This window comes from Neolamprologus multifasciatus, chromosome 16 (genome assembly GCF_963576455.1).
Source record: "Neolamprologus multifasciatus chromosome 16, fNeoMul1.2, whole genome shotgun sequence".
Classification (NCBI taxonomy): Eukaryota; Metazoa; Chordata; class Actinopteri; order Cichliformes; family Cichlidae; genus Neolamprologus; species Neolamprologus multifasciatus.
In genome coordinates, this window is record NC_140454.1 from 34520311 (window position 1) to 34532731 (window position 12421).

At 45.9% G+C, this 12421-nt stretch overlaps 1 protein-coding gene across 16 annotated transcripts in view; it reads right to left on the bottom strand.

Moving 5' to 3' along the window:
- stxbp5l (syntaxin binding protein 5L) overlaps positions 1-4457 on the bottom strand; it is a 145294-nt gene extending 140837 nt beyond the window's left edge. For all 16 annotated transcript variants that reach the window (XM_085135597.1, XM_085135595.1, XM_085135593.1 and 13 more), the window contains exon 1: positions 3475-4457. In XM_085135597.1, coding sequence (XP_084991723.1) covers positions 3475-3642 — 168 coding nt within the window. In that variant the 5' untranslated portion in view covers positions 3643-4457. The remainder of the gene's footprint in view (positions 1-3474) is intronic.
- Between the last annotated feature and the right edge of the window lie 7964 nt (positions 4458-12421).

The window sequence follows — 12421 nt, forward strand, 5'->3', positions numbered from 1 at the left end:
ATTCAAGAGTCGGTGCTGCAGTTTGGAGAGGTGATGTGGTAAAACAGAAGCAGCACGTGCGATGCGAATGAAGTGACTTTAAGTAAAGCCTTCACAGAATACAAATAACAGCTTTTAAAACAGACGCTGGCAATAAAAATTTGCATGTTAGTGATTTTCCACCGTGAAGAGCTTCTATTTTTGAAAAATACAAGCTGTCTACTGCATTTTTTAATAAACTAAGTGTGGGCTGTGCTGTATTTACGGCACAGTTTTAACGAATCTTTGGCCACTCGTGAACAGACACAAACATAATAAAATTATCAGCTCCAATTATGTTGTTTTGCTTCCTCTCTTTACAGCTAATTTACCTGTAGACAAAGCTGAATTGTCCTTTCAGGGCCTGGCTTCCTCGAGAGTCTTCAAAGGGCAATTACAGTACAAGCTTTACGCTCCATCTCTTTACAAATGTGCTGCAGCTCTTTAACCTCCTGAGACTTTTCAGGACGAGTGAAATTACAGTCACATTCCTGGAAACAGACTGAGATGATGAGTGCTGGATTACACAGGTGAGATGAGGCATGAAGGGATGCACCTGGTGTGCCACAGTGATTCCATACAGTGTGCACGGTGCTCAAACGATGCTGCTCTGTTGTGGAACATGTCCAGCAAATTGCTTCAGTTCCCCACCAGCAGCTGGTGACGTGCACACGAGGCAGTGCGGGGATCAGCTGCTGGAGCTGAGCGCTGTTTTTAACCAGCAGCATCTCGGAAATCGGTCTTCCGAACTCCAGACGAGGGTTTTTACACGTAGGTAAAGCCTCGCTCCGAGCGATCGTTTGCTTATTTGCAGCCCAGCTGTCAGACGATCGGCTCGTTCCTTCATGACCTCTCACTGTCAGCCTGTCATTGACTTCCTGCTCTTTATGAACCACTTTTAAGGCTTCTTTTAGGCCCTGTGTTGCTCCTGTGCATTTAGTTAAGTACTAAAAGACCATTTTAACGTTTAGTCTGGTCCGTGTTTGGGTTGCTGATATTTCTATTCTGTTGTTTCGGTTTCTTATTGCTGTGTGCAGCAACTTCTAATTATGAGTTTGACAGAAAGCCGTTATATACCCATCATAAGATAACGGAGCTCTCTGTGCTCTGACTCTGTGTTGGTCGAGTCCAAGCAGACTTCTGTCAGCGTGCTCTGAGAAAAAAACTGCTTTAGCCACGACCCCGGCATTCTCAATACAAAAGAGATTTCAGTTGTGAGGTGGGAAACGTTTTTAAATGATATGAGGTATATCTGAAAGCATTATCGTGGTGTTGCTCAGCCTGTGAATCTGCCCAGAGCCTTGGCCTCTCGCGCTCTCTGTCTCCTCGTTCCTCCTCGAACACAAAATGAACTCATTTTGCTTTTAACCAAAATCAATCTGTGGACTCGATGAGCCTCAGAGCCACCTGCGCCTCGCCTTTTCCTCGTTTTCTCCTTCAGTCTGAGTAAGATTTCACTGAAGACTTGTTTCAGCAGCGCTCTAATTGGTCTGGAGTGAATTCCTGTACAAACTACAAACACACCAAAACGCTGTCTAATAAAATCTGCACTGTTGCTTCTTCCCACACTGCAGAGCGAGGACAGAAGTCATGACTAACTTTGAGAAGTTAGCCAAACACTCCCACACGCTGCACCAGCCCACAGAATTACGTCAGAGAATGTTGATCCTATCTACAGTATTTAGAGTAATGAATGAAAATTTAGGTAACTGTCATAGATTGACGGGTGACGAATAAAAGGAAAACACAACCCTTGCTCCACACTACAGGTGGCCTTGCTAGGGTTTGGACGGCACCTTGCTACCGTGGCTGTGAGGTGTTGTGAGTCTTCACCGTGACCCTTTCATGGAACATCTCTGTCCTGGTAGGAAGCCCACATTAAGTATGAAACGATATGAATGCTCTTCTCTGGGCTTTGCAGGTTTTTTAGCCAAACTGAAAACTTGTGGAAGATCAGCAGGATGAATATTTACTGGAAGAAAGGAGTTCCATCACTCCAGCAGACCCACAGACATGGACCCAGCTCTAGCTCTCTGATGTCTACAGTTCAATAAGTGATCATGAACATGTGTGTGTTACCAGTTTTATTGCTGAGTGAAATTACTGCATTTGCAGTGAAGTGATCCGAGTCTCACAGCAGCAGCGTCTCTGAAACATTGGTGGGTGTAACCTCATCAGGACCACCATCAGCTCTCAGCTTGTGCTCGACCCCCAGTGACGTTCATTAACTAATCAAAAACAAATTTGGTTCCTGCCAGGAGAAGACGATGAGGACGAGTTATTGAATTCAGGAAGTGATAACACGACAGATGAAACGTGTTCGTTTTCCTCAGAATCTGTGAATTTGATGCTGAAGCTAAAGCGAACAAGCAGCTTCTGCTGTGTTCAGCGTACACAGGTTTGCTAACAGTCAGTCAGATGGATTTGACTCACTTCATGGTTCTCCCACTCCTAATGTGCACATCTGGCGCAGGATGACAGGCTTTGAAAACTCATTCTTCCACCCATCAAAGTCCAGCCTTCAAACAACATAAAGCTCTGTCATTGGTGCATGTTGTAATTAATCACACCCGAGCCCTGTCTGCAGCACGACAACTACCTGACACACTAACCATGACACGCAACCTCGTCTGACACAAACTCAGGACAAACGTGTGCTTGAAGGCATGTTTGTACATTCAGTGCTTCCTCCTGAGAAGTTCAGTCAATAGAAGCATCACAGCCGCTCGCAGGGGAGGAGCAGCTTCCTGCACAGGGCCCGGCCATCCTGCTGCTCTTTTCCAGCATATTCTGCTGCCTGCTATAGGCTGCTCTGCCGCATCCTTCCAACCTGAATCAAGCCTCCCCCCCCCCACCTGCCCAACACACACACACACCAGTGTTACTCTGCCTAATAATAACACACTCCTCTAAACAAGCCTTTTCCCTCAGATTCTCAATGAATTATTCACAGCCATTCAGAGCCGTCCTCACTGCATCAGCAGACTGGATCCAGGACCAGAGCTGCGACGGGCGGCAGAGGAAGCTATAAATACCCCCATTCAGCACCCCTCCCTCATTCTCCCCCTCCTCACTGAGCAGCACTGCAGCCTCCTTCCTCTGGCTCGAACTCCTTTATGAGAGCGAGGCTCACCGGTTATGTCATCGCTCCCACTCCACGCAGCGTGGACGCTGCTGCTCACCCACTTTCTCTCAGCTCCCTGCTGCACATGTGCACAACTTACTGCGGCCCGACACAGTGCTGCACACACGAGAACGCGCACACACAAACACATGAACGGTTCTCGGATAGGCCGCTGAGAGCGGGAGCTGTCCGCGGTGCTGAACCTCTGACAGCCAGCAGCAGATTCAACTTTCACCCCCACCCCAGAGCCCACTGCACCTGCCCGAATGTAGCACCTCGCAGGTCACGTGTTCACTCGGGTGTAGCCTAAATAAGCGCCTCCATCGACCCACCTTACACAGCTGGAAGTTTTCCGACACCAGCGTCTCCTGGACGTCGATCTCCTTCGGAGTTGGAGCCGCCGTGGGAGTCCCGGCCGCGCTGCCGCACGACGGAGAGCCCACAGTGGCTCCCGGGGAGGAGGTGGTCAGGCCGTCCAGCACCTTCCGGAACTTCTTCATTTCGTTCCCCGCGTGTCGGGCTCTGTTTTCAGGTTAGGGGTAAAGAGGTGAGCGGCACAGTGTCCACTGTCACGCGCGATCCCAGCGGTTTAAGCAGCTAAAGAAACAAAGCGTGTGTTCCTGCAGCAGTGCCGGGGCACCAACAGGGACCCCCACCCCACCCCCGTCTCTCTCTCTCTCTTAGGTGCAATTTAAAAAGTCACAGAGGCTCCTCATCGTGCTCTCTGACGTTTGTCCACGTGAAACGAGCGAGTCCGTGGCACTCTGCTGCGAGGATCCCAGCCAACGTTGCGGATGCAGCTCACCTGTCTCACAGCAGAGCGCGAGAGGAACTACACAACTTCTTCTGCATCCCGGAGGAACATGCGCTCCCGAGCCTGCAGACAAACCCGGGCAGCGAGCGGCGGCGTGCACACGCACATGTCACACACAGGTGCACGACACCAAAAATAATCAGAGCAAAGAAGAAGTGAACTTTGCTCCTCCGCCCCGCCCTCCCCGAAAACCCCACAACACCGTGGCCGCCAACAACAGGAAGAGGAGCCAGCGGACGAAGGCGCAGAGGCGCTGCAGTTAACCGAGGCTGGAGTCCTCAGCGAGGCCACAGAACACAGCAGTCAGCACGGAGGAGAAGGAGGAGAACCACGGACAGCCTGTTCTCGCGTGGATCGCGTGGGGCGGGCTCGGGGCGGTCTGTGGATCGAAGTAAAGCGGTGTGTAGTCTCGTCCAGCTGTTTCTCCCTGCAGCCCAGAGACCAGAGGCAGGAGCTGTCCGCGGTGCTGAAACACCACCACCACCAGCAGCCCCGCCCCCACCCACCCACCGCTCTCTCTCTCTCTCCCCCTCTCTCTCCCCGCCTTCTCGTCAGTGATTGGTTGCCCGGCTCTGAAGCAGCGAGGAGCAGAACGATAAAGGAGCAGTTCACTAATCCCAGCAGGGCAGGCAGCCTCAGATCCGGTTAAACCGTCAGTCACTCCGCTGCATGTCTAATGTTTAAAAATCAAGATTTCTGCATTTCAATATTTATTTTAAGATTTAAGGTGTAAATTACCTCAACATTCAGGTCACAGCTGCTGGATGTCAGTGAGGTTTTTAAAGCTGCTGCTTAAAAATGTTGGAGAGCTGAGGTGGAACATTTATTATTATTTATTTTCATCTTTCCCTGTGTGTTCATGCTGGTTTATGTCCTTTATAGAAATCCATTTTGTCTTCTGTAACGTGCTTGATGTTTTAAAGGATGCTGCACAGTTATTAAACCACCGACTGGTTTGTTTCCACCACATTAATGTGCACACTACATTACATATGCGCATACATGTGTTAAAATATTTAGTTTTATGAAAATCATCATCATCATCACCTTTATTTATAGAGCATTTTAAAACAACCACAGCTGAAGCAAAGTGCTGTACATTGGAACTATAGAATAAAATTACATTATATGTAAATAAAATTCAAATAAAAAAAAAGAGTAAAATAATTAATTAAATCACTAATTTAATTACAAGAGAAACTAAGTGTCACTGTGGTTAAAAGCCAAAGAACGAAGTGCGTTTTATGATGTGATTTAAAAGTGGACAGTGAAGGGGCCTCTCTAATCTGCAAATGATTTCACTTCCATAAATGTTACTGAAACATGAAGCACAGACTGACGATGTGATGATGCTGATGGAGAAGTGCAGTAGTTCCAGATTGTTCTCGGTTTTTAATGGTGTGAATGGGATTTTGCATGTTTCAGTCCCCAGAGCATCACTGAGAGTTCAGGCTGGTCCAGGAGATACTCCCTCATCATGTCAGGTTTCTTTCCAAATTCTTACTTTAATTAGTCCAACAGGTCAGAGCTATGATGTCACTGACTGAGCCGCGCCTCCCCAGCTGCTAACAGGAACATCTGCCGGTTATTTAACTACCAAAACATTTTGTTGTCAGAGAATCAAAGGAAAGCAATTTCTCATCATTTCATACAATATCAAGCACACAGAGCTGTAGTACAGTGGGGGGAGGGGCATGTTAACTATTAACAATGACAACAAATCTTCGTTCTTACTTACCTACCGTCAGTGTTGAACGCTGATGTTGCGTAAGCACTTCCATCAGCAGCCGCTGCCCCGGGCGATACTTGATGTTATTGAGTCAGCACGGCGCACACGCTCGCCTCTGTTCTGCTCTCCAAAAAGCAGCGCTTTGTGAGCTGTGTCACTCAGACGTTACAACACAGCCCACGAGCTGTAATGGCCTCGAGATTCCTCTGTACGTGGATCTTTTATTCGTTTACGTTTTTCTTCCATCAACCCGACTGAAAATATATAAACTGTTATGTTCTGACACAGGTTGGCGCGTGAGAGGCCGTAGAAGCTAAATGGCAAAGATGTGGCGTAATTGGAAGTGACTTTAATCTTTCTGCTCAAACAGCAAATTGAATTACTTTCACACGTGAAGTGCACACGAGCTCCACGGAGGCTAAATCGTTCATTTTCAAACCCAATTATTCAGCTCTTAAGCACCTTTACTCAGCACTGAGCTGGGGTCATTTCAGCGTCCCGCCGAACAGATCTGTGAAAAAGCCAAAGAATAAGTGTGATAACAAACACATCCTGTCAGCGTGGAGCATAAAACTGCAATGACTGCAGCGAGTCTCCAGAACAATGACATACTGGGTAAACTGGAATGACTCCTCAGAAGTTCTAGTCGATCTTCCAAATGCATGCTAACAGGCCTGCTCCATCGCCATGCTAGCCTGACTCATGTTTGCATTTTCCCAGCTTATTATCAAAAAAGTCTTCCTGGAACCACAGACTGTATACAGAAGATGGTCACTCACTGGTTAGGAGCTTTGACTGTTGCCAGTTTGCTGTTTGAAACCAGTGGACCTGACTGACAAACCAAGGAACAGCGCCCTCGTACGGCAGCGACCTGTCAATCACAAAATACCTTTTTAAAGCATCTGCTGTCATTTTTCTTCGTCTAATAGTCCTCATCGTTTACAAAGTGAAAAACTCAGTCCGGCCTGGGCGCGGCGGTTCTAAACGTCATGAGAAAACTGCTTCCTGAGGTCAAACACGTGTGCGCTGAGGGTCATTTTATACCAGAGCAGTAAAGCTCTGTGTAGCTCATTAAAACGACTGCTGACTGTAACTCAGGCTCAAACACCCCAAATACTGGAATAACTAACTCATTAATATCAAAAGGTCAAAGGTCAAGCTAATTTAAAGAGGCTGGTGTAAATCAATGGTTCATAGATATTTGGCATGATTTTCTTTGCTGGTCGCGGTGACTCAAAAACAGCAGTCTGTGTAACTCGTGTGTTCCTCGATACACGAGGACGCTGCCTTTGGGCTCTTTTCATGACGTGTCCCCGTCTGTCCACGTGACGCTGCTGTAAGCTGCCCTCAAAGCGCCATCGTTCCCCTTTAATGTGGCGTGTGAGGGAAATACAAAGAGATGGAGGCGGGCAGAGTGTCGGTGTCCTGTTTACTGCACCTCGAGTGACAGCCGATACATACAAATACAGAAAGTGATGTTTTCTCAGATTCAGAGACAACACTGTTTGTAAATGTGCATCCACGGGGAGCTTTGTTTTGGATGGCACATGGTAATTAGCCTGTTGGCTAATTAAGGGCCAGAGATAATTATCATCCTTCACTGAAGATTAGAAACAGAGGAAAAAATATTTATCATTTAGAGAACATTTGCAGAAGACTGCTGATATGATGATATGATATGATGGTGGTATAAAAACTTCCACCGTGCTGGATGAATTATTACAAAGTGCCTCACATACAGCTCTGTGTTCATGAACTGAGATGAGCAGGATGCTACTGTGTAAAGACTCGTGTCAGAATCCTGCAGAAGCTTCGCTGACACGACTGTCTGAGGAAAAGCAGCAAGTGTGAATGTCTGACCTCTGCATCACAGGAGCACTTCCCCTCTGCTCCATCAGCTTCCTCTCACAGACGATCTGTGCACACTCGTTTTGAACAGCAAATGTCACTAAAAGTCGATCCAAGGATCCATCAGCACCGTGAATGTTGAAATAAATAAATGAATGGATGGGATGTAGCATTAATATCATAAAATATGCACAGGATTAACTGGAAGCACTGCAGCCGTCCCAGCAGCTTCGGGTTAAGAGACGGGCGTTGTTGTCCTGCTGCGATCGGGAACTTTACTTCTACGAGGAGAAACAAGAGCATCGTAACACGCAAACACCTGAGCTGTTGCCGAGGGCTGTGGAGCTTCATCGCCTCAGAGTCACTGCAGCAGTGAGCGCATGTTCCACTTCTCTGCTTTAAATTTTTGATGGTAGGCAGGGATGACCTTTGGTTTACATTTGGATCAAAGATTGGGCTTTTAAATTATTCACGTCTTAACCTGTATGTAGCATTTTAATGTTGCTGGGTGGTGCTAAGATCAAAAAGCCTCATATAGTGTGGAAGCAAAATGATGATGTCTTTCATAACACATGTAAAAACAGAGTAATTAGTGTAAAATGCACAAACCCTCCAGCTGTAGTGTAGTAAAAAATTAGCATGAAATTAAATGGAAATTACAACGATATTTAATTTGAGGAGCTGGATTGAGACTCGAGTTCAACATCAAATGTTCGGTTCAGAAACATCATTTCAGTGCCAAACAGGATGAAGCACACTCCACCAGAGCAGGACTGCGTCATATTCACTAATAAATCTGTCCTGAATGTCGACTTTATCATTTAATTACATGTAATTTGGTTACATAAGTGTAAAATGTTGCATTTGATTAAATCCGGTCAAATAATTAATGATTTCTGTTACATTTCACTCACATTAGTTTATTGAGGGTAAAGAATCCTTTCTGAGTGTTGACTGAACCGGACACGTTTTTGCTGTTAATCCTGCTGTCACGTCTCATATGGAGTTGTTAAAGACTGGCTCACTGCTCGGGGATCATGGTTTACGCGATGAATTGCAAACTAGCAGCACTTACAGCCAAAACACTGAAAATCCTGCCGGCTTCGCTCCTCACCTTGTTCCAGGAAGTGCATTTGTATTCTGCGTGATTAGAGATGCAGCAGACCTGAGTCCTGGCAGCAGTGCATCACTCCGAAGGCTACATGCAAATTTCATACACTGCAAATTTATGACCCTCATTCACGGAGCGAGCCCATTTGGTGCAGGAACATGAGTCGTACGCGGCTTCCTGTTTAACAGACGCTGCAAACACACCCTGAAAATCAGAACCTCAGGACGCACGTTCATATTTTGATAATTGCTGTCCAGCACCCACCCACAGTCCTCGGTGCCCCCGTCACCGCTGCCACCCACCCATCTGTGGAGTTACTTTAGCTCAATTAATACCTGCTGGGCACATTTGATAAAAGTGCACAGGAGCAGAGTTTAAAGGCAAAGTGAAGTCACAAAAAGTTGTTTTTAATCAATTTCCAATTAAGAAGTCCTCCCTATCTGTATGACCACTGGAAATAGAGTCAGAGTGGAGGAAGTGGGGGCTTGGGAGGTGGGGCTGATCCTGCAGGGATTGTTCATTTCCATATAAATGAGCTGGTAAAATCATGGCTGTTTCTCAGGATTCATTACTGACCACGAGGAGAGGCCACGTTCACTTTTTTAAAATGTTGCTTTCCTTACAGCTGATTGTGACGCTGATAAAACTGTTTGATTCTTCTCTCAGAGAGGGCATGCAGAGTGCAGATGCTGCTTTCTTGTAACAAGCTGGAGTCGAGCAGTTATTCATTACCCCCAAGCAAACACAAACCTTTAGTGGCAGAGATAACGAGAGTCACCGCGAGTCCAAGGACCCAGTGGCATTTTCCTGTGCTAGCTATCCACTTACATGAGTGTCAAGATACTCTCTCGTTCTGTGTCTCATTCCACAAACAAACAGGACGCTGGTGGTTATTTCCTGAACCAGAAATAGCAAGATTATTATTTCAAATCTTTAATATTTAATAATCAAACACCCATAAAGTGCCATGCAGGACGCTGATATTTTTACTTTGTTTGCTCAGACTGATAAAGCACAGCTGTTTCATAGACCCCAACATGGCTGCTAAACTAACACAACACAGAGAAACAGAAACTTGTCTTAGTTATGAAACAGCTCATACTTTATGTAAGCAAAACACCTGCTTTATTCAAAATGGTCAATCAGTGCATCAGAACAGGGTTTGTACAGTTTTAATGAGCTTCAGAGTGAATATTTAGTATCTGGCCATGTTACCGCATCATGGATCAAACTTCAGAGAGCTGGAGAACTACTGCTCAAGAAACGTAAGCAAAAAGGGCTCAAGACTATTGCACAGTGCACTGATTCTGAGTTATGTTATCATTGGTAGATTTGTCAAAAAGAGAAAGTTAGTTTCTCAGTATTTTGTTTAAGTGCTTAAAAACTGGTCTTTGTATATTTGGATCCACAGAGCCGGGAAACAGTCGCTGTGGGGCAGGAGAGGGCGGTCTAAAACACCTCAGCTTTATTTTCTCTATTTCAGTTGTAAATACAGAAGCAAGACAAATCTGATCTTTGCACTGACACAAACAGGCTGAGGTGAAGTGCCAGCTCTGGACGCCTATATGCCACAACTACATCACCTGATGTTTTAAAAATGCTGATATCCAACCATATTTCATTTTCCTTTAATAACACACAGAAATCATTGTCACAGTAAACACCTTTCATTCTAACCTTGGTGGGCAGCCGCTGCACTCTGGCTCCAGCTGAAATGACATCGCTGTTTTTAGGAAAGTCACAGACAAACTATGGAAACTACATGTGAAAGGGAATGAATGCTATGAAGTGGGAATGATGCCTTGAACAGATTTTCGTTTCATGCTGAGAGAAACCAATAAAAGAGAAGACGCTGCTGTTCCCATAAAAGGAGAGTCAATCCTTTATAAGAAGGACGGATCAAACAAATACGGAGCACAACACTGTAATCATTTAGAAAAGTTAGAGACACAGCTGTTTGCTCACTGATACGTGACTCTCTGATTTGCGCAGATTTAAAATATATTTAATAATTAAGGAAGACCAGAGAGGGGCCATTGTCTCACGGTGTGTCACTAACTCCACACAGATAAGCTTTTATGTTTTATCAACGTCCTTGTGTGTGTGTGTGTGTGTGTGTGTGTGTGTGTGTGTGTGTGTGTGTGTGTGTGTGTGTGTGCTCCTGCCTGTTGCACGATGATGGCTGTGTCATCGTTGTCTGCAGCAGTGAGGTAAGGCGTGCTCGGGGTCTGCTGTGCAGCCATATGGCAGATCAGCCTCTCCAGCACGACTCCAGCCTAACAAAGACACGCCCCTGTGGTTTCTACAAGGTCCATTCATGGTCCGAGGGTTTGATCACAACTCTCTTTTGTCTGTATGTAACTCAGATTTATTAATGCAGCACTCTAGTTTTCTCTAGTTATATAAGAGCACGTAGGACTGCTTTTATGATGTCATCCTGTGAATTAACAAAACACAATCTGGGAAAAAGTCACGATGCCTCTATCCAATTAATCACAAACGACCGCTCCTCTGGCAAACACACCCAACTATGTAAAGGCTCCACAGGTTTGGAGAAAATCATGTCTCTAAGAACGCCATGACCAGGTCAGCCTGACCGGGTGGTGGCGTTGGAATGCTCCAATGAGCCTGATCCTGATGGTAAATGGTAAATGGTAAATGGACTGGTTCTTATATAGCGCTTTTCTACTCTGTCCGAGCACTCAAAGCGCTTTTATACAGCTAATGATCTCAACCCCACGGAGAGTCGTTTGAGTGACAGAGCGTGACAGCTTAGTCCCACAGGATGACATCCTGCCAGTCCATGAGGAGGCGCATGACTGCCATGACCCCCACATAGCAAAACTGGTATGGCCCACACAATGTGCTTACACATGGCCCACATACCGCAGAGAATGACGGCCCTTTGGTGGCCCAGAGGTGGCCCACAGATGGGCCAGCACAAGCCAGTTGCAGACACACTGCTGGTCCTGTGCTGGCCCATGTGTCAGCCTAATGTGTACATTAATCAAGCCATGTAATAACAACATGCGCCGCAACATAATAGTGCAAAAGTAACATGACAAAACTCTGTTCAGACAGTGAATGGCCTGATTCTTTTATAGCATGTTTCTACTCTCCGGATTACTCAAAGTGCTCCACACAACATTCACACACTTTCCTCTAAACTGAGTGTTTCCTAACTACATGCAGACTGGAGGAGTCAGGGATCGAACCACTAACCTTCCGATCAGTAGGTGACCCACTCTACCTCCTGAGCTACAGCCTCCCACTGGCAAAGATGAGTGAACCCTCACTAGGTTTGGATAAAGTGTACACTCACAAACCTGTCAAACCTGCATTAGAAACATTAGCCACCATAGCAGTATAGTATTGCAACATAGCATTTGGGTTTTCTAACTAAAATAGGAAAATAGGAACATAAATAGTGCATCATTGCCAGACCTGACCCACATCTGGTTGACATACACTCTGCCATGACACCAGTCAGTCAGAAGTGCCAGCTTGATGCCGGATCTGGGGAAGACCTGTTTTCTTTGGGCCTGGGCCACATGCACCAAACCACAATAGGGCCAGATATGGGATGCCATCACATAGACAGTAGAGGTGGGAATCACCACACATCCCTGGATACAATATTATCACAATACTTAACGCACGATACGATATTATTGCAATTTTTTAAAATATTTTGCGATATTCAGATTCTGTACATAAAGGTAAACTTTATCAATCATCATTTTCTCTAATATCAAAGTCTCACACTCAGTCTTTCTC